The sequence below is a fragment of the Rhinolophus sinicus genome, chromosome 17 (assembly GCF_057876585.1).
Source record: "Rhinolophus sinicus isolate RSI-liver-muscle chromosome 17, RSI-T2T, whole genome shotgun sequence".
In the NCBI taxonomy this organism is placed as follows: domain Eukaryota; kingdom Metazoa; phylum Chordata; class Mammalia; order Chiroptera; family Rhinolophidae; genus Rhinolophus; species Rhinolophus sinicus.
Genome location: NC_142517.1, coordinates 171025045 through 171052805, shown reverse-complemented (window position 1 = coordinate 171052805; position 27761 = coordinate 171025045). Strand labels below are relative to the sequence as shown.

Genomic DNA, 27761 nt, shown 5'->3' with positions numbered 1-27761 from the left:
TTACTATAATATATGACCTGGTCTTATGTGATATGATATGATATGATATGATATGATATGATATGATATGATATGATATGATATAATATAATATAATATAGGGTCTTATATTAATTTTTGCTCCAAAAGAGCAAATTAGAGCTGATTAGAGCTGATTTCTGACTAGGTCTTATTTTTGGGGAAACAGGGTATTAACAGCTTTAAGACCTGTTTTACATTAAAAAAAAACAACACTCAAATATTCAAATGGTCAGGAGCAAACATTCAAAATATAATAAAAGTAAACTGGAAGATATTATATGGACGTAATTTAATTATCCCTATATAGTACTGTCTTTTTTACCTTCAACTACAAAATGGCTCTCATTTAAAATCTAGATGGTAAAGGTAGATGGAGTTCCATTTCTAAGTTTCAAACAATACTAATGAACTAACACCAGAAACCAGCACTCCATCAGCCCTTGCTTAGAAATAGTGCCAAGACTGTTATCACTCAATTATGATTATTAATAATAGATTAATAAGAAACCCAGAACTTAATTGTATCATCCTTTCGAGAGACACTTATACATGATTAAAAGATCTGAACTCCTTCAAAAAAAAAAAAAAAAATATATATATATATATATATATATATATATGTAAAAAAATAATTAAAACTGTCATTGATTAATGGTGTTTTGTCTAGGCAATAAAATATGGCTAAAAGGCAGTTTTTCAGAATAAAAGAACACAGGTGACTCAGGCAAATATCCTAACAAACATGCTAATAACAGACCACTTGACAAACAATTCATAATATTTACTAGTAGCAGAGTTCTTGAATACAGAATGCTTTCAGCAGGACATATCTAATAATCCAGTGTGGTAAACAAAGCAGAAATTTGTTGATCTATGGGTATGACTCTCTGAAAATGTCAGGTAAGCTCTGTCACTATCCTAGTACAACATGAAGATGTTTCATGACCTGAATGACCTCTGATGTGTAAGTGATATGAATCACACATGTTACTTAGACCTCATATATAATCTGCAATATAGATAGATCTGATATGGACATTGAAGACTTGGGGAGTTGTGTGTGTGGCCTCAGACATCTGTCTGCTTTTCCATGAGTACTTGTATTCCTGAAATTTTTAGCAATGATGTATACTAGGTAAGACTTCAAACACCCCAAAATCTGCAGAAAGGATGAAAATTAATAAGATGTTGTAAGTGGCATTGCACAATGTCCCTATGCTTTTGATAAACTATAGTATTCCAGTATTTTAATCATATGTGTTCATAGTAGTAATAACTCAATGCATTTGTATTTTACCGCAATGTGTATTTCTAATCTAACTTTATTACATTCCTAAAGAATAGAGAATTCCATCTTCAAAAGAAGAGATTTAACATCGACATAGACTAAAGTGCACAGCAAAACAAATTCATTTTATGAAGAGGATGCTTATTAAGGGCTTGAACAGAAGATGGACGGCCTTTTAGATTTACTTCCTTTTTCATAATGAGATTACTGAACACTTTAAAACTGGACACAGAAGAAAATCAAGGTGTAAGTAAAGTCCCATGGTGTTTCTTGCTAGAATTGAAAATGTCAAGCACATTTCTTTCCCCTAGTTCAGGATCGTTTTAATTCAATTATCTGAGAGCCTTCTAGAAAAGATTAGTCACAGAATAAAAAGTATGCTTTTAGACTAGTATTGGGTGAGAACACAGTCAGTAAAATTCCTTTTGAATTAATTTATCTTGCTGTTTATTACTGTTTCTGTTTTAATGAGCACCTAGTTGCATATTTTTTTGTGTGTGATCTTTTTGCTTTTATTTAAATAATTCAGTATTCATATGAATGGTTCACCAAGATGTTCAAACTTTGCAGACCTCTGCAAATAATTTAACAGTGTTTTCAGCTCATCATCACTACCAGGTACAAATAGAGCATCTGGAAAAATTGCTTAACTTTAATTGCAATTATGTTTCTGTTTAGTTTGATGTTATTTTTAAAGTTCAAAGGAAATAATATTTTATTCACATTAAGAATCTACAAAAGGAAATGGGAAAATCATTTGCAGAGTGAAAAAAAGTTTGACTGAATAGGAAGATAGCTAAATCCGATATACATATTTACAAGACAACCTTTTATTTTAAAAGCCAGGTAAGAGGTACTCTGATACATGAGAGAAGAAAAAAAAATTCTCAACTCTTAATGCCAGATTATTAATATTAGAAGAAACTTTGTTTGTTTGTTTGTTTGTTATACTCACCATACTGTACATTACATCTCCATGGCTTATTTACTTTATAACTGGAAGAAACTTTTGAGATACATATTGAAAAACTATATAATTATTCTTTAAATGATCCTTGGAACAAATCTTAGTTTCTTATTGTTTTCCTAATTAATTAGCTGAATAAAATGTTTGAACATGTCATTTGACATTTTATGATGGTCATGATTTTACATTTTGAGGAAATAAAGGTAACATATATCTGTATGCATATACACATATATGTACGTATGTTAATTTATATGTGACATTTCCCAATAAAATTTTTGTAATTTTGTTTGCTATATTTCTTTGTTTTGCTCTATAAAAACATTATGGGCATGATAAGTTAAATAAACATTGTGTGATATTTTCTTTAAAACATTTTGTCTTGACACTTTTTGACACAATGCCTTATTTTTTCTTTATCTTTCCCCAATTGTGAAATCACATTTGGATTGCAACATTGATGATAACATTTCCCTTGGACTCAAGGGCTAAAAAGCTTCTTCAGCTTACAGGAATACTAGGGGTACAAAAGTTGAGGCTAACATCTAGCATATCTTCTTTTTATCAGACTCGTACTAAGCTTTTAGCGCACATCTTTGTTGATATAAGACAACCCAGTCACTTATTTTTATATTTAAAAAGTATACTGATCTGCTGAGAAAAGCAGTTTTTAATATTGTGTAGAGGATTTGGTTAGCAGATTTTGTGACATGAATTATGCTTCTTGGAAAATAGCAGCCTAACAATTCCGACTTTACCTTTGGTTGCCTTGGGAAATATCAATAGAGAGGTGTCAACTGTTTCCCCATTAAATATCCCTGTTTATCCTACAAATAAAAGCAGTTGTCCATGACAGAGTACGTAGGCAGCATTTTCCAAATTGCTACAAATACACTGAGGTAAAATTTGAGCTGGAGTAAGAATGAGATACTGCACCATATCATGTCAGTTTCCAACAGAGTGAAATCTGTATGAAGAAAATGATTTTGGGATTAATATATTTATTTTGATAGATTTTTGAATGGAATATATTTCATATGTATTATAGTGCCTATTGGGTGCAATGTATTTAGGTATGCGACTGAATAAGAAGCAACACAAAAAATACAAGACCAAAAATATTTACACAAACATGATTTTTTGTGTGTGCACCTTTAGTATACACTGATATACCAGGGCTGCCAAAAAAATGTACACACATTTTAAGATAACATGTGCCATGGGTACATGGGTAACATGGTAACATTTCTTACATGTTTGATCTTGAATAAATGGGAAGAAGAGGAAGACGAGAGGTAGAATACAGGGTGGAGGTTGTGGGGAATCTATGTATAGATTTCTTGAAAATTCTGCTTTACTTTTCAGAGTGAATTTCATTATTTTTATGTACCAGTTATCATAATTTAATATTAAATAATGGTATATGGATATATACCAATGTAGATTCTATGCAGAATTGTTTTTATGGTGCATCAACTATTTTAAAATTGTCTTTGGACAATTTTTTACACACTAGGAAAAAGATTTTGACTACTACTGATTACACCCAGAGACAAAAGGCAAAGCCATGGTGATATATGCAACACAGAAGAGGGAGGTGTTGAAAAAAAAAAATCAGTCTCGACTACTAAAAACAGAATATCATCATTAGAGAAATGTGTTATTTTCAAGTAGATTAGATAATATTGAAATTAAAAGGAGGAAGATTGGAAATGGGAGTGTTACAATACTCAATGACTGGTTTTAAATATCTGTAGAAAATTGTATTAAGTTCTTAGAAAAAAATGGGTTAGAAAATGACTTGAACCTTACCTTATGGAATATAAAAAGAGTGACTTCATATGCATGGCATAGTCATTTGCAGTTACTAGAAATTTGTGATACAACTACAAATAACCTATATTGTTTTAAGCCTATTTCTTACTTTTCTTACATGAACATTTCTCTCAGAGTCATCTTTATGTCTGTATAATATTATGATAATCATATATGGCATCTCAGAAGTTGTCTGTCCATAGAATAATAATTATAGCAATACAACAGGATTTCAATATATGAAGATCTGTAGATACTGGGTTGCACAATAACTTGTTTGCCAGTTTTATGACTTATCCAACGTCCAGATTTTTTTTTTTAAGGTGTCATACTTTCAGCAACTTTAAAAAGTACAGATGATCCAAATATGTAGTAAAGAAAAATAGACATTTCAAAAAAGGAAATGTTTCTTTGAGATGCGGTTGCAAACATCATCTTGTTCTGCTTTCAGAGAGTGTGATCACAATAAAGAAACCAATCTTACATAAATGCAGTGAGTTAAAGATTGCCATAATTCTCCTTTTTTAAAGCTGCCGAAAGAGATAAGAACTATTTATAGCACTTCCAACCTCAAATTGCCAAAACAGCAAATATTTATCTCCCTGGACAAAAGAGGAAAGCAAATGAATTGTAATATATATAATAACCACATATACAGAAGTATATATTCATCTATACATTTTTTGCCATCATTATCTTACTCTTTCTTTCTAGTACTACATGCTGCATTATTGTCTGCCTGTACAAATACAGACATAATTTATTCTTATACAAATTATCCAAACTATTGAAACTGAGTTTTTTGTTTTTTTTTAAATACTAGCTGGTGATTTCTAAGTGTAGTAGTTCATTTTATATGTAAATGTAGGTACATACTGAAGTAGCCAGGAAAACATAATAAGTGACTAGTCCATAGACTGTTTACTTTTTATTTATTTATGATCAAATTTGATGTAATTTAGAATATCCTAGCAATATGATTGGGCTTGGTGATTGTCATAGCTTTAGAAAGAAAAAGAAAATCATTTGTGTAATTAACAATAAAACGCTCATTGGTAAAATATATAGCTGGGTGAAACATTTCTACACATTATATGAAAGATGTAAAAAGACAAGTTTGCTTCTTTATTTTCTAAATAAATTACCTTCTAATTATTTGAGCCATTCCCCACTGGGTAATAGAAAATGAATAGTATTCCAACCCACATTTTAATGGATAATTTACTGATAACAAGTTTTCTGGAATAACTGCTAAGTATCTTTAATTTTCTATTTACTCTCATTACACCTGCCAAATCTCCTTTGTTCCTGGGAGTGTAGGAGGACAGAAAAAGACTTACATACGCTTCCTATATAAAATATATAGAACTTTAGTTCTCTAACTACAGGTAATGTTGCTGCCTCCATTTCTGAAGTCAACATCTGATGTATCCCATTATCTATTTGTTCTGTCTTTGTTGAGGACTTGGTAGCCCTCGTTAGGTGACTAATATTCATCTGTGTTCATTCTGTCAATATAGAATCTCTGAATCCAGTCGTACCCTCCATTCTGCTCATTGGCTCAGATAATCTACCTGCATCTTTTCCCTCTCCATGGCAAGATCACCAGCTCTCAAATCAGTTGCCGTCTTAGTTTCCCCAAAATGGCAAGGGGAAATTCTGGACACTATCCATTGTATATTTAAACAGAGCTTCTTGGGGAGACCAAACAGCAAAACTTGTTGCTTAAACACATTTTGCAGCCAAATTTATTTTGATATTGGCTGAGTTTCATATTGGTATACAGCAGGCAGCCCAAAAGGCATTCTCTTTCCAGACTCCCTACTTTCAACATATCTTTATAAGACATCTCCCACTCTGGGGTCATTGCCTGGAGAGGAGAAAGAAGAATACATATGCCTAACTGTTTCTGTCTATATTGTCTTTGCTTCTTACTCCATCTTCTTTCCAATATCTCTTTAACAATTGTTCTGGAATACTAAGAAATGTACTTTTGTTATCCCTCTATATCATGGAAGCATGCAGTATGTCATCAGATAACAACTTAAACAGTACCTTACGACCCTTGGTATCTCCGTTCTCCTTTTTGACCCTGGCCTCACATTATAACCACCTGGAAAGCTTCAAACATAAGACATATGTCGTGGTCTGATACCAGAATCTGAAATTACTATGTTTTAAAACTTTCCTGGGAATTAGAATATTGAACTGAAATGAAAGTTTCTTTGTTTTATACCATGTTCACCCCATATCATAGAAAACAGATGTCCTAGTTTCTACAGAAGCCAGGACAGTCTTGAAGTGTATTATGAGACAATCCAAAGAGCAGACAATTTAAAGTGTGGTTATTGATCTGATTAGAAGGAGATAAAAATTTAATTTTCAGGATGCTCAAAGCTAAGTACTGCTCCCAATTTCCCACATATGTAAACTTAGATTTTAAATATTTATTTTTTATGCATCAATTTTCTCCTTAAACATTTGATTTTATTAAGAGTAATTCGCAGAATCTGTCTCAAAATTATTTTTCAAAAAGTATAAATCAATCTATGTAGTAGAAAGTATAGAATAAATCTGTAATAAACTATTTCCCAAAATAGATATAGTTTCATAAAATATATTAAATTATCATTAACATAGTATAATAAAAATACAATAGTAAAATAGAGGGATACAATTTTATTGATGCCACCAACCAAGTCAGTATGTAACCTACAGGAAGAATATACTTTCAAGAGTTAAGAAGTAATCATTACAATAAAAATAAAAATAAAGATACACCACTTGGGATAAAAATAGTTTCCTTATAGTTATTGTTGCTTTACAAAACTGGTGTATATTTTAGTGGTAACAATCACAAAGAAGTAGAGGAACTTTTTTTGATTGGCTTATAATGCATAATTTATATATTAGGTGAATTTCTCTACTGTAGTCTATTTTTTTTTCTTTTTCTATTTTTTTGGGATAATTATATTTAGGTAGAGAGCTTCACTTAAAGATATAGTATTTTTCACATACCCTTAAGAGTGACTGGTTCAATAGACAGCCATCAACCTAACAGATGGTAGAAGATGGAAAGGAAGGAGACTTGCAGTCCACTGGGGAAAGTTTAGGGAAATTACATTAAGTTCAGATACTAGAAATGATTTTTTTGTCCAGAGTCCAGCTCAAACTCAAGAATGGACAGAACTTTCAATTTAATTCTATCAAATCATGACTTTGGATTTGAAATGTCAAAACAATACAGTTCTATGACTAACTAGATATATGCATGTTTCTCTTGGAGCAGTCATTTTATGGGCAGTCAGGGAATTTCTATATGAGGAAATTGTATAGTCCTCCTGGTTTTGATGCTCAAAATGGCTTTAAAAATGAGTACAATTAGGCTGAAGTACACATCACAAGAAAAATTGCAGGGAAGATACTTGAAATGGATTGTATCATGCATTGCTTTACCTGTATATCATATTTTCTTATTAACCTTTAAATATTATCTTGTAGATGAAATTTTATCCCCACATATCAAGAAATGATTCCTTTCTCAAGTATCAGATTAGTGAACATGAGTTTAAATTATTAGGAATGTTGCAATTTGAGAATAAATCTGCTCTATTTCTATGGCAATACAAGTTCCTGCAGGAAGAGTAAATTCCAACAACCTGGCCTGATCCCGACTCCCTCTGGAGCAGAACAAAACAGCATGCCATAAAGCACTGAATCTTGACTAGTTGGTGAAGGTCACTTTAGTGCCTTTTGGGAGAAATTTCAGCCACACTGAAGCCGCTAAAGCAAAAATCAAAATGTTTGAGGGGCAGCAGCAATAAGGCAATCATTCCTTTTCTATCTCTTCATAGCATCAGCGTGACAAATTTCTTAGAGTGAAAATAACTCTGAGTTGCCATAGGTTGTCAGAGGAGAGGGCAGGCACAGTGTAGCTTTAGTTTAAGGGCAAATGAACAGTGAAAGGGTTTAAAGGAAAATCTTTTCTTTTTACCTCATGCTGAGTTTTCCATTTTTTTTATTTATTTTTTTTAATCTCAATGATTAGAATTCAGAGTGACATAACTTCACTGGAAACTGTTCTAATGTTTTTATATGAGAGAATCACTTAGAAAACGGGAATTGAGAATTAAATACATATTGATTATTTATGATGAATATACAGGCCTTAACTATGTTTTATATTTGATGATATAAAACTCTTGAACTTTAGATCCAGAAGGCCAATGAAAGTCATTTAGTCCAAACTATCAATTTGTGCATGCAGAAGTGGAACCCTGGGAAGGCAAAGATGGAAAGCTTCTCCCATACCAGACATTCATGATGGAGACTGACTGAGGTACTCGGGTCTCTTAGCTCTTCAAATACATTTGCTACACAGATAAATGTGCTTATATCATTCCCTCAAAAAAAAATAAAATATATATATATATATGCTAAGTATGTGATTTTAAACATTTTCCGCTACTGTAACATTGACAGGTACCAGAGCCCTGCTAGAGCAAACCCTGCCCTGTAGGGACAACTCCTGCACCATAGCAACTTCACTGTAGTCATGGCCAGTCCTCAAAATGAATCAGCCTGAGGCTTAATTCCTCCCATTGAAGTACAAACTGCAACCAAGGCTTAAATACAACAGGAGGGCAAACACAACACATACAAGAAACACATCTGGAGCACCCGGCCCTGGAGACCAGAAGACTTCACCACTGGGTCCCACAGGACAGCTACTACATAAGGTCACACTACTAAGACTAGGAGGCACAGCAGCCCTACATAATATATAGAAACAAAGAGAGAGATGCATTCAAAATGTGGAGACAAAAAAAAAAAAAAAAAGTGTCCCAAATAATAAAACAGAACAAAGCTCCTGGAGAAAAAAAAATCCAAAAAAAAAAAAAAAAAAATCTAAATAAAATGGAGACAAGCAATCTAGCAGATACAGAGTTCCAAACCCTGGTTATTAGGATGCTCAATGATCTCAGGGAGAACTTCAATAACAAGAAAGGAAACATAAAAGTAAGACAGAAAACATGAAAAAGAACCAGTCAGAAATAATTATCTATCTATCTATCTATCTATCTATCTATCTATCTATCTATCTATTGAAATGAAGAATACATTAGAGGGAATCACAGTAGATTAGATGAAGCAGAAGACTGAACCAGCGATTTAGAAGATAACATAGCAGAAAACACCAATTCAGAACAACAAAAAGAGAAAGGAATCCAAAAATATGAGGAGATTTTTAAGGAGCCATCAGACATCCATCCTGGGACAACATCAGACATCCAACATTCACATTATAGGAGTACCAGAAGGAGAAGAGAGAGAGCAAGGAATTGAAAACCTATTTGAAGAAATAATGGTGGAAAATTTCCCTGACTTGGTGAAGGAAATAGGTATACATGCCGAGGAATAGCAGAGTCCCAAACAAGATGAACCAAAAGAGGCCCACATGAAGGTACATCATAATTAAAATGCCATAGGTTACAGATATAGAAAATCTTAAAAGCAAAAAGAGAAAAGCACTTAGTTACCTGAAAGGGAGCTCCCATAAGACTGTCAGCTGATTTCTCAACAGAAACTTTGCAGGTCAGAAGGGATTGGTACAAAATATTAAAAGTGATGAAAAGCATGGATCTACAACCTGTATTACTCTACCCAGCAAAGCTATCATTTAGAATTGAAGAACAGATAAAGAGCTTACCAGATATGAAAAAGCTAAAGGAGTTCATCACCACCAAACCAATATTACAAAAAATGTTAGAGGGACCTCTTTAAGAAGAAGAAGGAAACAAAGAAGATCAAAACTATGAATAATAAAATGGCAATATCTACATATCTATCAACAATTACTTTAAGTGTAAATGGATTTAATGTTCGAATCAAAAGATAGGATGGCTCAATGGAGAAAACAAGACCCTTACATATGCTGCCGACAGGAGAAAAACTTCAGATCAAAGGCACACACAGAAGAATGAAAGTAAAGGAATGCAAAAACTATATTTTATGAAAATGGAAACAAATGCAAACAAAAAAGCTTGGGTGATAATACTGATACCAGACAAAATAGACTTTAAAACAAAAGCTATAATAAGAGACAAAGAAGGACCCAGTAATCCCATTTTAATCCCATTTCTGGGTATTTATCTGAAGAAACCCAAAATGCTGCTTTGAGGGGAATTCTGCATTCATATGTTCATTGCAGCACTGTTTACAATGGCCAAGAGATGGAGGCAGCCTGGGTGTCCGTCAAAGGATGAAGGATAAAGAGGAGGTGGTACATATATACAACGGAATATTGCTTAGCTATGGAAGGGAATGGGTCCTTGCCATCTGTGGCAGCACAGATGGATGTGAAGTGTAGTGTGCTGAGTAGAGTATGTCAGACAGATGCAATGTGGTTTCACTTATATGTGGAATATAAATAATAAAATAAACAAACAAATAAAACAGAAACAAATTTGTGGATGCTGAAAATATTTTGATGGTTGCCAGATGGGAAGGGGTTGGTAATGGGTGAAGAACAGGAAGGGACTAAGAAGTACAAATTCGCTGTTACACAGTAGTCATGAGGATGTAGGGTAGCATAAGGAATATAGTCAATAATTTTGTGAAAGATGGGAGTGAGGTTGGGGGCAGGGTGAAAAAGGTGAAGGGATTAAGAAGTACAAATTGATAGTGACTACAAAATAGTCATGGGAATGTAAAGTAAAGCACAGAGAACATAGTCAATAATATGGTAATAACTATGCATAGTGCCAGGTGGGTACTAGACTAGTCAGGGGAAACACTTCTTAAGTTTTGTAAATGTCTAACCACTATGCTATACACCTGAAATTAATATGAAATCATCTTGAATGTCAAAATAAATAAATAAATAAATAAATAAATAAATAAATAAATAAAGTGTAAAAAATCCCCATGAAAATACAAATGGCATTTTAAAAATAAATAGAACAACAAAGAAATCATCAGATTTGTATGAAATCACAGACGACTTTGAACAGCCAAAACAATCCTGACACAAAAGAACAAGACTGGAGGTATCACACTCCCTGACTTTAATTTATACTACAAAATGACAAAAATCCAAATAGCATGATATTGGAAGAAAAACAGACACCGAGATCAAGGGAATAGAATTGAGAGCCCAAATATAAACCTACATATATATGGGCAAATTATTTTTAAAAGGAGCCAAAAACATACAATGGAGAAAAGACAGCCTCTTCAAACACTGGTGCTGGGAGAATTGGAAAGCCACGTGCAAAAGAATGAAACTAGATTGTTATCGGTCACCATGTACCAAAATTAATTCAAAATGGATCAAAGACCTAAACGTAAGACCTGAAGCAATAAATTGCATAGAAAAAAAGCATAGATTAAACTTATGGACCTTGGGTTCAAAGAGGATTTTATGAATTTGACGTCAAAAGCAAGGGAAGTAAAAGCAAAAATAAATGAATGGGACTATATTAAACTAAAAGGCTTCTGCACAGCAAAAGAAACCATAGACAAAGCAGGGAGGCAACCAACAGAACGGAATAAGATATTCGCAAACAACGCCTCTGATAAGGGTCTAATATTCAAAATACACAAGGAACTCATACAACTCAACAACAACAACAAAAACCCCCAAACAATTCAGTTCAAAAAAATGGGCAGAGGATCTAAATAGACAGTTCTCTCAAGAAGATATACAAATGGCCAACACATATATGAAAAAAATATTTAACTTCACTAGCTACTAGAGAAAGGCAAATCAAAACCACAATGAGATACCACCAGTTAGAATGGCTATCATCAATGAGACAAGTAATAACAAGTATTGGAGAGTTTGTGGGGAAAAAGGAACCCTCATACACTGTTGATGGGAATGTAAACTCACACAGTCACTGTGGAAAATAGTATAGAGGTTACTCAAAAAATTAAGAAGAGAATTACCATATAACCCAGCAATTCCTCTTCTGTGTATCTACCCCAAAAAACTGAAAATATTTACCTGCAAAACTATATGTACCCCTATATTCATTCCAGCATTACTCATAGTGGCTAAGACAAGAACAACAACTGAAGTGTCCTTTGATAGATGATTGGATAAAGATATGGTACATACACACAATGGAAGATAACTCAGTCATAAGAAAAGATGAAATACCGCCATTTGTAACAACATGGATGGATCTTATGATTATCATGCTAAGTGAAATAATTCAGACAGAAAAAGTCGAGAATTATATGACTTCATTCATATGTGGGATAAAAGTAAAAGCAACAAAGAAACAAGATAAACAAAACTCATAAACACAAACCACAGTTTAGTGGTTACCAGAAGGTAAGTGGAGTAGGGGGATGGTGGATGAGGGTAAAAGTGGTCCAATATATGATGATGGAAGGAGAACTGACTCTGGGTGAATAAACAATGCAATACATAGATGATGGATTATATAATAGAACTGTACACTTGAAACCTATACAATTTTACTAACCAATGTCACACCAATAAATTTAATAAAAATATATGTATCTTTTTTTAATATCAAAATGATATGTGGATGATTTTTGTGAGTATGGTTAAAAAGATAAATATTTATAAATTACTGCTGTATTGTATCCAGTTAGCTAAACAACCTATGAAGTTGCATTGATAAATGTAAAGTACATAAGAAAATGGAATCCCTGTTATTAACTTCACCTCTGACATCATCCTTATTTTAAACTTGTCTTTACATAGAGTGCTGAAAAAAATCAATCTTGGATTTATAATTGATAGGGAAATATTAAAATATACACATATTAAGTAGTTATTTAACCAATAACCCTGTTATTTTTACTATATCAAACCATTCTGTTTTTTTCATGATTTATAGTAGTTTAAATTGGCAAATGCTTTATAAAAAGTGCTATGAATAAATTAATTTATATTTGATAAATATCATTAGTTGATTAAAATATTTAAAATGTAATACTTTTGAAGTATGTAGAGGATCAACACCTATAGAATATAATTTTCAAAATACTGTCAATTACTAAAAGGTAATTGAATGGTATTTCCTTGTGCTAGTTGGTTATTTCAGACTTTATCTTTGGTACTTAAAACAAGAAACAAAAAACAAAAACTGCCTTTTGCTATAGGTCATCAAATCATCATCCTAGAATGACATCTTTAAAAATTGTACAACAAAGAAAAAATAAACACCAATATCATTTTCATACAGTCTACACAATTCAAATTACCATAAAATATCAGAAATAACAGTTTACTTTGTTCTAATAGTTGTCTTTGTTATTTTTGGACATTTCTTTCTTACCTGTTTGTGAGCATGGTCATATGAATTGATGTGATTGTCAAACTCCTGATGCTTATAGTACTGCTTGTCACAGAGTTCACAGTAAAAATTGGCCTTCAGATCTTCTAGCGCTTTTGCTATTGTGTTCTCCTTCTCAGCATAGTCCTGAAAAAAAAAAAAAAAAAAAATTCAAAGAAGGAAGCAATTAGCTCTCCCGAGTTTACTTTGTTCTAATAGTTGTCAACTAGTATAATAATTACAATTAGAAACAGAATTTAACAAAGAAACCAATAAAGCAAATACCAGCAAACCAAATTAGAAGAAATTATGAGTTAAAGAAAACAAAAGATTAACAGAAGAATACAAAATAAATGATGAAACGAATAGCAGAAATACAGAGAAGAAAAGCAAACATTGGAAGAAACAGAGGCTTTTGTTTGAACAATTTCCTATGCTTTGTTAGCATTCAAAAAAATGAAAATTTTACAGCCATGGTGATTCAACTATAGATTTTTGGAAATTGCTTAGTTAACTTAAAACTTCTAAATTCTGAACAACATCTAAAATGTGTCCTGTATGATGCAGTCCATAGAGATACACAGATATTCAAGTTTGATATTTTTGTTTGCTTATTTCCTTAAATACCTATATAGTATCTTATTCATCACAACTAGATTTCATTTGACAAATGTTTTCATTTTGACTCATATCAATTTATGTTGAACTTTCAAATATTATGTAGTTTTTAAAAAATTAGACTCTTGTCTTCTATTTCTTTACTTAAACTGAAAAAGTTAAACTGTATAAGCAGATTGCTTTCATCATAAATAAAGATGGCTATATAATCAAACCCAAGAAAAGGTGAAAAATGTAGTCAGTTACCATTAGCTTTCATTTACAAAGCATAAAATAGTAAAATGTTTGACTGTGGCTTTTAGGTTTTCTTAAATCTAAATTTAATTGCTATTTCATCCCTCCTTAAATGTTAACATTGCCAGATATGAATAAATTTTACATATTGAAACACTGTCCAAGTCTTTCCCTGAAGTGCTGATATGAAGACCTAAACTTCAATTATTACCATAGAATATATTATGTTTCTAATCACAGATTCTCTCATATTTAGTCCTTTAAAATTCAAAATAATTACTTATTCAGGATTCATATATGCCACTCTAAGACACTCAACTCTCTCAGGCACTGGGATGTGGTGTGAAATGACACAGCCCTCTCTATTGCAGTAACAATTGTCCTTCACCAAATATAGACTAGAAAGAACTTATAGTCTGAATGTTTAAATTAGTTCTACAAAATTTAAGAGTGGTTTACTAATTGTAATTTAATGAATGACAAACACTTGCCTTAAATTATTGTTCTATATATTTGTACACATCCCATATCATAATGTTCACCATAATTTGTATGTATACCTTGCAGTATGCCTTGAAGTACTGGATAATACATTTGCCATAATCTATAAATACATAGTCCACTTTCTCACTTTAAAGACAGTGATCTATTCTTAAGTTTTATTAGTTTTAGCAACTGCATAGCAAGAGGTGATATATTGCAAAATCATTCAATTTGTTCATAAGATTCCATCCATTTAATAAACTTACGATTTCTCAGCATATTTGTGGAATATTTTCTATTATTTTTGATGACTTTCAATGTAACAAAGGTTAGTTTAAAAATTTGTAAATGAGTCATATAGATATAAACTGCTTACTGAATTTTTATAAAATTTTTAAAATGATAACTTCTGGAATAGCCAATTTAATTGAAACAAAAATTAAGTACTATAATTTTATGGCTAACATGTGTGAAGTAGAGATAAAATTCCAGTCTACATGAGTTACATTAAAATGGCAATAATTTGTGGTTCAAAGCTGAATTAGCTCTCAAAACAATATTCTTGAACAGCATTTTCTTTTTAAACTAGTTGTTTTTCCCCATTAATTATAATTACATTTAAGCTACTTCCTCTCTTTAAATATTTGGTTATTGTTTACTATGGTGTAAGTATTTTGCTTTTTTTCCTTCCTATGGTTGAGATTCCTCCAGAGAAGCAATAATTGCTTCCTACTTACTTTTTTCACAAAAGTGGGAAATCTTTGAGTAGAGCAAACTGAGATTCTTAGGTAAATTGCATTTTCAAAAATGTTAGCCTCTGCCTAGATCTGAAGAGAAAAACAAATCTAAAAATAACAGCTAACATTTATTCAGGGCTTGTTTAGGGTCAGTTACTAAGTAAGAAAGAGTTTGGATGCATTAACTCATTCACTCCTGATTAAAATTATAGAGATGTATATTCTAGACATCTCATATTACAGATAGGAATGTGCACTCCATATCTGAACCTGAATAATCTGGTCCATAGCATTTCCTTATGTTTAAACTTTTAAGCACATAAATAAATAAATAAATAAATAAATAAATAAATAAATAAATAAATAAATATATATATATATAAAATATATATATATATATATATATATATATATATATATATATATATACATACACACACACACACACACACACACAGAGAAAATATAATAACACCCATACATCCATTACTCAGCTTTAACAATGATCAGCTTCAGGCTAACCTTGTTTTATTTTATCGTAACCCATCTCACACCCTCTCCTCTGTCCTGGATAATTTTTAAGGAAATTCTAAAGTTCATATAATGCTATCTGCAAATCTTTCAGTATGTATCTCTAAAATAGAACTTAAAAAAAAAAATCATCACAAAACCAATGAAGCAATATCAGAGTTAAAAAGAACAAAAACAATAAAGAAACACCATTCCTCATTATCATCAAAAATTCAGTGAGTGTCTTCAAATAACTACAATTGTCTAATGTTTTAAACTAATTTGTTCAAAACAGGATTCAACTAAGGCCCACACATTAGAATCATCTGATGTTTCTTAGTCTCTTTTATTCTATACGTCTTTTCCCTTTTTGTTTTACTCCTATTGAAATTTATTTTCCAGAAATATTTTAAATTATACTTCACATTACAAAAAAAAAAAATGTTCAAAGTATAGAAACATTACAATATGACAATGAACTCATATTCCTCCATTAACATTTTGACACCCATTTGTTCTCTTGCTCTCTCTCTCTCTATTTCTATCTTCCTCTAAGATATTGAAAGAAACATAGCCTAGTGGGAGCTTAGGCTGCAATAGATTATACAGTAAGAAACATGTTTGGGCTGGAATTTTCATGTCGACATGAACTGCAGTAAGGAGTCAAGGCTGAAAAATGTTAGTAGACTTAGAAGGACTGGTTGCTGCATGTGGATCATAAGGGAAAGTAGTCATATGTATTTTCATTGATTATACATTTAATAAAGTGCTTTTAAACAAAATCAGCCATTGGACTAATGTGCCCCAATGTTCCCTGGCCCCTCTCAGACTTCTCCATTGTGGATAACATTGGAAGAGGTGTTGACTGACATTATAAAGCACAATAACACATATTCAACAGAGCAATCCCATGGCAGAAGGTAAATAAAAAAAAACACATCTGAATAAGATGAAAGAGGAGCACAGCTCCTCATATATGTCAACACCACATTTCTCCCCTCTATCTAACAAAGCTATTTTGTTCAACTATGTATGCAATTTCTGTAACATCCCACTGAGTGACATGGCAGAAAGTAAAGAAGAGAGGGACAGCTGCTTGTAGCTTGTCAGGTCATCCAAACCCATCACATTTTACATATATCTCAAAGCAGTAAAGGTTGAAACCTTACTTTCAGGAAAGTAGCATAGAACTCCAAAGTTACCAAGTCAAGAATCTTTAAACATACGTTAGCAACTGTGCAGTGCAACTTAAAAAAAAAAAAAAAAAAAAAGTCAGTACATGAAACAGAGAATCTAACAGTTTAGCCACAGTTCAGGGCCATTCCACCCATTCTATATTAAAAATGAATAGTACCAAAGTAGGACTTTGAAGGGAGAACATTTTCTACATCAAAATAAAGCATCTCGTGGTTGCGTAAGCATAACATGGCATCAAATGACAGATAGCCAGCCTCTCTTAAAAGGCAGTCATATGCAACTGGGTATACTGGAGTAAACTGTCCTGAGGAATGTGAGCGCCATGAGGACAGGGATTGTGGTACCCAGTCACTTGGAAACAACTCTAGAGTTAATACCAAGTTATGTCATATACAAATTATCATTGCTAAAGAGTAGTTGTAAAAACATATTAAATTCTGATCTTTCGGCTAGAAGTTCTGTATTTAAAGTAGTTAAAATTAATAGACTAGGCAATGTTAAAATGAAATCATTTTCAGTGCTGAAAAGGAACACTTCTACTATGTAATTGACATTTAAAATACTTTGGAAAATTTCCTTCTTTCGCTCTCTCTGTCTCTCTTTCTGTCTCTACCCCCTCCTCCTATTACTCCATTAAGAATAAAAGCATCCTTGTGATTTATATGCAGCATAGATTTTATTAGAGGTTCTTTAAATAGAGAAAGAAAAAAAAACCTTTACATTTTGATTATAATGAAAACATTAATCAAAAAAGAGATGGCAAAACTGTTCTCTTATAGAAGAATAACCAGACAGAAGACATTTAATTTGGAAATATATAATCTACACTTCCTAGAAAATAGTGCACATCTTCTGGGACGTATCTCTTCTTCAGTCATTAAGTTATTGGTTTTGAGACAGTCTCCCGTTTGCCCCAAAATAAGACCTACCCCGAAAATAAGCCCCGGTTAAGATCATCAGCCACACGGACACATTTAGTACATTATGACAATGTTCCAGAAGAAAATGACATGACCATATTTGAATAAATGCAGATTGTTGTACATGAAAAAATAAGACATCCCCTGAAAACATACCCTAATGCATCTTTTGGAGCAAAAATTAATATAAGACCTGGTCTTATTTTGGGGGAAACACGGTAACATCTGATTGCATTTTGCCCCAGTCTGTGATGGGATGTTTTTCCTTGTCTGTCCAGGGGCTTCTCTGACTCCTGATACTGCACTAGGAAATACACAAGCCAGGAATGCTGAGGAATTAATACCATATAAGTCCACCTTTGATCACTGTGGAGGGTAGGAACTCAAGGATAAACGTTTCCTCTTTTATTTGTCAGACAGGCATTTCTGAGACACACTTTTAATATTCCATAGATTGTCCCAGTGAGTTGGAGTATGAGTTAGCTGTAATAGTGGCAAAGAGTATATCCTGGTATTAGTTTTCCTTTCTTACCTGTACTACTTTTCTGTTTCCTAGGATCTCTTCCTAAATAAACTGCTTACATAGAAGTTTTTATCCTGGGCTTGACTTTCAAGACAAACTGGACTAAGATTATAAGTATTTTGGTGTTTTCTATGAATGTCTTACTGACAAACTACATTTTATAGAATAATCTAAGATGATATTATTCTTAAATTCAAAACTCTCTCAAAGTCCCCGTCATTACTAGAATAAATATCCTTACAATGACCTACATTCCTGCTCTACCTGGTACCTGGCCACATCTCTGTCATCTTCTGTTATTCTCTTTCCTTTATCTCACTTTGATTTAGTCACTTCTATTTCCTTAATGTTTCTGAAACGTTCTTAACCATACACCCACTTTGACACTTGGACTTGTTATTTACTCTCCCTGCAATGTTCTTACACCAGATATCCGCAGGAAACTTTTATTCACTTCTAGCAGAACTCTGCTAAACTGCTATTTCCTAAAAAAATGACTTCCCTTATCATACTTCGGAAAGAGAGACGCTTTTATTCTCCGTCTTCTTTCCTTCTTTTATCTTGCCTTTTAATGTAAAACAAGAGAAAGTTTATTCAGGAAGAAAACAGAACATCTTTGGGCACTGGAGTCTGAATGCTATATTTACTATAAGGAAGAGCTGGACTACTAAAGAAGGCATGTGGGAAAACTGATGTTATTCTTTATGTGGTTTTAATCCTTTCTCTATTAAGCAAGAAGGCAACCATTTCTGGGTGATAAAAGGCTGTACTATTGTCTCAAAATATATGGCATTCTGCTCTGAAAGGCTGGGTTCTATTACTTCAAAGGCTAAAGAATGTATAACAAGATGATTTGGAGGTATATGGAAGGGAGACTAAGAGATACGCTGAAAGTCACAATTTTATCAAAAGTCACAGATGTATTGAACAGAGTTATAATAAAAATTTACATTTAAATGTGAGGGCTTTTTAAAGGATTCCACAGAAATGCAAACTCATTCACATCACCATCAAAGGTGAAGGCAGAGACTGAATACTGAAAAGGCCATGTGTTGAATAGCACATCTTTATGGACAAACCTGGTGAGCTAATGCAAGCTAAGGGCAAAGGTGAAGTGTATCTTCATATCTATATTTACGAGTATTGGAGCAAGTAAAGTTGTTTCTCAAAATTGATAAGCTCTTTCAGAATTAGTTTCAAGGCAAGAGAGTGCATTCAAAGGTCTTACTATTTCTATTGTGTGGTTATTTAGCTGATAAACACTGGATAAATATTAATAGTATAGTTTCTAACCTTAAAACCTATTCAGGTAAAAAAAAAAAAAAAAAAAAAAAAAAAGATTGATCCCCAAGCCACAACTGTCAGAGTGCAGTAGAGTGAGTGCAGTACTGTCTGTCTCACTAGATTATTCTCATCATCAAGACGAAACCTCTTTGGAGGAATCTATTTATTTTTCCGTTCATGGATCCCACAGAAAGTCTTAGCCTGTGACTAGTACTTGTTAGACAATCTGGTTAACTTAAGCCAGTATTTAGCATAACTTGAGAAGGTACGAGAAGATTGAGTTAGACTTTTTCCTTCATGTTTGGAAAGATGTCAGGAGGAGTATGTGTTAATATTTGGCTATAATTTAGCATTACTCTGTAGTTTTCCTATGCATCAAGTAAGGCTGCGGGGTATCACACTTTCAAGGCAAACCAGAAAAGTATTATATCAGGTATTCTAAAGCTGAATGCTAGCTAAGGTATGTAAGGCTCTAGTGTCTATCTATATCTATCTATCTATCTATCTATCTATCTATCTATCTATCTATCTATCTATCTATCTATCTATCTATCTATCTATCTATCTTACAATTTCAACATAGGAATTATACATAAATAGACTCTGCAAAGAGTCCCAGTGTAGAATATAAGTGGCAGTAATTTAGGGAACTTGTTTCAGCTTAGCTATCTCTTAAATTTATAGGCAATAACCTCTGTAAAGTAAAAAGAAAGGTATATAATGATCTGATGCATACATGTTACTGTCTCAGTTGTAACAGTCAACTAAATGAAAACAGATCAGTTTCAGTAAATTGTCCCACTCTTTATCCTAGCTTGAGTTCTCCCAGAAATAGACACTGGAGTCGATTTTAAGTGATTTATTTGAGATCTCAGGAAACACTGGGAAAAGAGTGGGAAAGTAACAGAGAACAGGAAGCTGATAAATATTTCTGGTTACAGCTTGACACATACAGAGTTTTAAAGTCATCACACCTGTATTTATAACCAGAACAAGCTATGAAAAATGAAAATGTATTATTATTATTATTTAGAACTATTATGGAATAGAGGTCACAGGGTAAAATACCACTTCAAAACCTAGAGACAAGCACATTCAAAGATAAAGCGACTAATTGGTAACCATAAGATTGCCAAGGAGATACAAAAGACAATTTGGGGGACATAATCAATAATGTTGTAAAGATTTTGTAGGGTATCCAATGGACACTTGTCTTATTAGGGAGACCACTTCAGGGACAGTGTAGGTTCCTGATCACTGCGCTGTACACCTGAAGCTGAAGCTGAACAATAATGAATGTCAGCTATAATTTAATATATATATTAAAGAAGTGGAGTACAGCATAAGGAATAGAGACAGTGGAAATGTAATGGCTGTGTGCGATGTCAGAGGGGTAGTAGATTGGTGGAGGGAGGTTATCACTTTGTGATGGGTATAAATGTTTAACTATTGCATTGCTTTGTACATCTGAAACTAATAATAGTAAAATAAAAATAATAACAATAATAAAAGAGGCTCTAAATATATATTTATATATCTATCTCTATCTCTATCTATCTATCTATCTATCTATCTATCTATCTATCTATCTATCTATCTATGATAAAGCAACTTATACTGTTTACTTGATTTAGAAACTGCTGGAGCGATGAACTGGCAGGAACTCTTAAATGTTAACTTGGATAAATTACTATAGGCTGACTATGGTCTAGTGTGTGAAACAGATACCCTTGGTGGTTGCAATCTCAGAAGGGCCTCCAAACATTTTTGTAGGCTTTCCTTTCATGAACCTCACCAGATTCTCATGATAATAATCTGAGAGTCACTTGTGTCCCTGGAAGTTGGATGGGAAGAATAACTATTGTGAAATAAACCAAAATTTTCCTTTATAACTAAGGTTTACTCCTGAGGGACCTGGTATTTTCACATCTCAGTTCAAAGACCTTATTCTAGCCAAGGAAAGTAATTTATTTTCCCTAAATCTTCCTGTTTCATGCAAGTTGTTGGAACAACACTGTCAACAGGGGTCATGGCTCAACAGGGGTCAAAAATAGAGACAAAGTTATATAAATGGATTAAGTCCTGGAGGAAAGAGAGAAAAGGCAGGTATATCCCAGCAGAAATGCATATGACAGTCATAGCCCTGAGACACAGACACAAAATGATTAATATCTATCTGAAAGGTTATAGAATGCATCTTTTCCCCCCACATGTTACCAACCCAGCTATAAGGCTCCAGAATAATAGTGGATTAGAGCTGAAATAGTTGCAAATACACCCTCTCCCTGTGACAGTGTATATAGGGAGCACAAAGTTAAAAGGACACACACAGTCAAGGATACTAGAGGAAATTTAAGCGTCTCATACTTACAGCTATAGAAAACATTAGACACAGCCCAACACCTAGACACATTAACAGAAATACTCACAGTGAAAGTCTTTTTTCCTCAGTTCCTGTTACCTTATTATATTCAGCTTTCACTAAGAAATTACAAAGCATTCTGAATGGTTAAGGGAAAAGAAGAAGTCTAACGAGAAAAAAGCACTAGAAAAAGATTTCTTTTTTTTAATTTGTTCTTTGTTTCTCAAATATTACATAGATATTGGAATTATCAGAAAAGGACTTCAAAATAAGTATGATTAATGTGTTAATGTCTCTAATGGATGAGGTAGAAAACATGCAAGAATATATGAGTTATATAAACAGAGATGGATATTATAAGAAATAATCAAAAGAAAAATATAGAAATAAAAAACACTTTAACTGACATAAAGAATTCCTTCAATCGACCCATCAATAGACATAATACAGCTGAGGAAAGAATCCGTGAATTTGAAGATATTTCAACATAATCTTACAAATTGAAATGCTAAGAAGAAAGGAAGAAAGAAAACAGAAGAACTTCCGAGAACTATAAGATATTATTAAATGGTATAACACACATATTTGGAATACCAGAAGGAGAAGAGAGAGAAAATAAAGTGGAAAAAGTATTGGAAATAATAATGGCTGAAAAATTTTCCAAATTAATAACAAACCCCAAACTACAGATTTAGGGAGCTCAAAAACACCAATAGAATATAAATAACAATATAGCAACAATAAACACCTAGGCATATTATATTTATACAGCAGATAACCAAACACAAAGAGAAAATTTTGAATTCAGATTTTAAAACAGAAGAAAAAAGTCCTCACCTAAGAAACAAGGATAAGAATCACAACAGGTATTTCATCAGAAACTATGCAAATCAGAAGACACCGTGTTTTATATAAGAAGACACTTATATTACATTATATTATACAGTATTATTATATTATATTGTATTATATTATACCAAGTGTTATGTTATTATATTATATTATATTATATTATATTATATTATATTATATTATATTATATTATATTATATTACATTACATTACATTACATTATACCTGGTCTTATATTATATTAAAATAAGACCGGGTCTTATATTTATTTTTGCTCCAAAAGATGCATTAGAGCTGGTGGTCCGGTTAAGTCTTATTTTCGGGGAAACACGATATAAGCATTGGTTGATAGCAGTTTCCAGAGGGTATTTATACCAGGAATTTTGGGTTTCTTAATGCTCGAGGATGGACTGATCACTGGTGCCTGGACAAAGTTCTCAGGATAGGATTTCAGGTGCTACTAAGGGGAAACCAGGATTGTGTGCATGAAAATGATGACTGTTGATGGGTTAGAGATGGGGCACCAAGAGCACCTGCTACATTGACAAGGCCCATGGCAGGGACTTTGGAGGGAGGGCAGAGCATGATATCACTAAGATCTATGGATTCTGGGAGGATCCCTTCGTAGAAAAAGGAAATTTTCCTAAAGCATCTTCACCTCTGCCTTTAGGGTTCTCCTTCCCTTGGCTGTCTTCCTCATCTAGAAACTATATATATAAAGTATTATACTAGGTCTGACAATTCATCCTAGAAAAAGTGCTACATACTTCATTGCTGAATATCACTACAGCTACCTTCGAAGTACTCCCCTTGGGAAGTCAGCGCCTAGTCTACCCTTCAAAGCAATTTTGGAACTCTTTTTCTGGAATGGCCATCAGAGCTGTTATTGTATTACCCTTGATGTCCTGAATGTCATCAAAATGTCTTTCTTTCAGTATTTCCTTTATCTTGGAGTAAAGAAAGAAGTCATTGGGGGCCAGATCAGGTGAGTTGGGAGGGTGTTCCATACAGTTACTTGTTTACTGGCTAAAAACTCTCTCACAGACAGTAAGTGCCGTGTGAGTTGGTGCATTGTCGTGATGCAAGAGCCATGAATTGTTGGCGAAAAGTTCAGGTTGTTTAATTTTTTCAGTACTTCCAAATAATAAACTTTGTTAACTGTTTGTCTGGTTGGTACAAATTCATAACGAATAATCCCTCTGACATCAAAAAAAGGTTAGCAACAGCGTTACAGAAAGTTTGCAAACTTAATTGTCTGACCTCGTACACATATATATTATGTATTGCATAGTAATTATATATAATTATAATTACATATAATTATATATATTATATATATTATATAATTATATATATTTATATAATTATTACACATATTATGTTTTCTATTATATATTATAAACACAATTTTATATATATATATATATAATGCAGTATTTGATGTTACATTATATATCTGTTGTAATCTTTTATCACTATAACCTCTATGAAGGTGGGATTTTTATCTACTTTGTCTATTGCTGTATCTCCAATGCCTAAAAGAGTGCCTAAAACAAACTGTTTGTTCAATAAATGAATGAATAAACTGTAACCATAATTTTGGAGTTCATACACAAACTACAACTATAATTTTGGAGGTTGAACATATCATTTATTGTTTATAGTCTTGAACCATGTTTTTGGTCATTTGCATTAGTTGATTGGGTGGAAAAACATTTTTTTGTAATACCAAAACTGGACATTTTTTTTTTTTGCTAGGATTTAGAGGCTTAATACTTATAACCTTTATATCTAAGTACCTATGCAAAATTTAATGCATTTTATACAATAATTTTCTAAAGGATATTTGTAATACTGTAATATAAATCTACACTGTCAATTATACATGAAGTTATGACTCACTGATTGGTTTATTTGCAAGAGAGAGAAGAAACGATGCACCCACAGGTACAAATATCTGCCTTTCATGATCAGCAAAAAACAGTTTCAGGTAGTGGGTATTATATATGTTTCAGATAGTGGGCATTAAGGCCATTCATTTAACAATCATTTATGGAGTATTACCCTGTTTCCCCTGAAAATAAGACCTAGCTGGACAATTAACTCTAATGCGTCTTTTGGAGCAAAAATTAATATAAGACCCAGTATTATATTATATTATATTATATTATATTATATTATATTATATTATATTATATTATATTAAGACCTGGTCTTATTTCACTCTAAGATCGGGTCTTATATTAATTTTTACTCCAAAAGACGCATTAGAGCTGATTGTCCGGCTAGGTCTTATTTTGGGGGAAACAGTATATACACCTTAGAAACACAAATATGTATAAAACAGTTTCTATTTTCTATTAACACCATCATGTTGGAAATGCAAAAGAAAGACAATTTTGTTTGTAATGGTATGTATAGATGTTATAATAATTTAGATCTTAAAAAAGGCTATGACACAATATCCTTCATGTCCATCCCTGGGATGGACCTGAATGGATGGACACAAAGGGCATTGTGCTGAGTGGAGTATGTCAGGCAGTGAAAGACAGATGCAGTATGATTTTGATTATATGTGGAATCTAAAGAACCAAATAAACAAACAAACAAAACAGAAACAAACTCATAGATACAGAGAACATAGGGGGAGGGATTAAGAAGTATAAATTGGCACTTACAAAATAGTTATGGGGATGTAATGTAAAGCATAGGGAATGTAGTTATGATATGGTAATACCTATGTATAGTGCCAAGAGGGTGCTAGACTAGTCAGGGGAATCACTTCTTAAATTATACAATTGTCTAACCACCATGCTGCATACCCAAAGTTAATATAAAATAATATTGAATGTCAACTGTAATGGAAAATTTTAAAAGACAGTGGTGGTGAAGGGGAATAAGAGGTTTAAATTTCCAGTTATAAAACAAATCAGTCATAGAGATATAATGTACAGCATGGGGAATATAGTCAATATTGTGATAGCACAGTATGATGTCAGATGGTTACTGGACTTACGGTGATCACTTCTTTAGGTACATAAATGTTGAATAACTATTGAGTACACCTGAAACTAATACAATATTGTATGTTAGCTATATGTTAATAAAAATCTTAAAAAATAAAAATAAATAAATGAATAAATAAAAAGGCTATGACAGGAGCACATTGGTAGGCAAATTTTTCCAGTTGAGGAAATCAGCAGTAAAAAAAAAAAAGGCTAATTTATTGAAACTGAATAGGTGACAGTAAGTGTAAAATGGGCGCAGTAGATTTTATGCTATAGGAAAAGTAATTATATAGAGTACCACAAAATATCAGACTTTTGAAAAATTGCAAGCCATTTGGTGTGGCTAGGGAACTTGGTGCATGTTGTGGTACAGGGTGATGGACGACATTGCTGATGACAATGAAAGGTAAGGCAGAGGTTAGACTATGAAGATGTCTCTATGTATGCTCCGAAGTCTGAATGTTATAAAAACTGATGGGCAAATCAGTAAAGATTTTTAAGCAAGGAAGGAAGTGAATCAGATTTGCACTTAGGAAACATATATGACGACAGGGTAGAGAATGGAATAGTGATAGAAGGAAGGTTGGAAGCAAAGAGACGAGTTACAACAATATTTTGCAGGTGGGACAAGGCAAAATCCTTAATACAAATAGCAGGAACCAGAGCAGAGATGATGGAAAGGCACTGGGAGATGTGAGACAGCAGCACCACAGGAGATTGTGGCCGATGAAATGAAGCCTGCTGAAGAGACTGGTTCCAGTTGAGTGATGGAGACAGAGGTCAAATTCTTCTGCAATGGTGAGTGATTGGGAGGTAAGAAAGTGCATATTCTGAATATCTTCCTTTAAAAAGAAAGAATATTAGCTACTCAATTCTGAGATGACTACTCTGTTGAATCTAAGCAATTGTGTTCTTGAAATATTTTAACAAGATACATTTCCTAGAGCTTAGATATGAGTCATTTAATATTTTCTGACTTTTACTCAGATTTACTTTCATTCAATTATGTTTTCCTACATACTGTTTCCCTGAAAAAAGACCTACTCTGAAAATAAGCCCCAGTTAAGATTGTCAGCCCAATGGACGCATTTAGTACATTATGGCAATGTTCCAGAAGAAGATGACATGACTGTATTTGAATAAATGTAGATTGTTGTACATAAAAAAATAAGACATCCTCTGAAAATCTGCCCTAATGCATGTTTTGGAGCAAAAATTAATATAAGACCCGGTCTTATTTTTGGGGAAACATGGTATCAGTTCTTATTCTTTGTTTTCATTGTTAAATTTTTCAAACATAGCATAATACAATAGATTAAAAAGTTCAGAACTGCTATTTTACCATTAATAATAACAAACGGGAAGGACATAATACACATTTTAAAAATCAAAGTACCCTGAAGCTTGTTATAGATATTCAATAGAGACAGCCAGTTTCCCTCAAGTAACTTGGACTGGAATAGTTGATGACTAAATTCAACAATGGCTACTTGGAGGCCATGATGCTACTATGGAATCTTTTGGATTAGATGAGAAATTTGTATATTTTTTAATATTGCATTTTAAAAATCGAAGTAAGAAGTTTCGCATATCAAAATACATATATTACTCAAAAAGATGGTCATAGG

General features: G+C 32.7%; 1 protein-coding gene across 1 annotated transcript in view; it reads right to left on the bottom strand.

Annotated features, from left to right (window-relative positions):
* ZNF804A (zinc finger protein 804A) overlaps positions 1-27761 on the bottom strand; it is a 261665-nt gene that overhangs the window by 22543 nt on the left and 211361 nt on the right. Inside the window, exon 2 of the mRNA XM_019752851.3 lies at positions 13409-13552. Coding sequence (XP_019608410.3) covers positions 13409-13552 — 144 coding nt within the window. The remainder of the gene's footprint in view (positions 1-13408; positions 13553-27761) is intronic.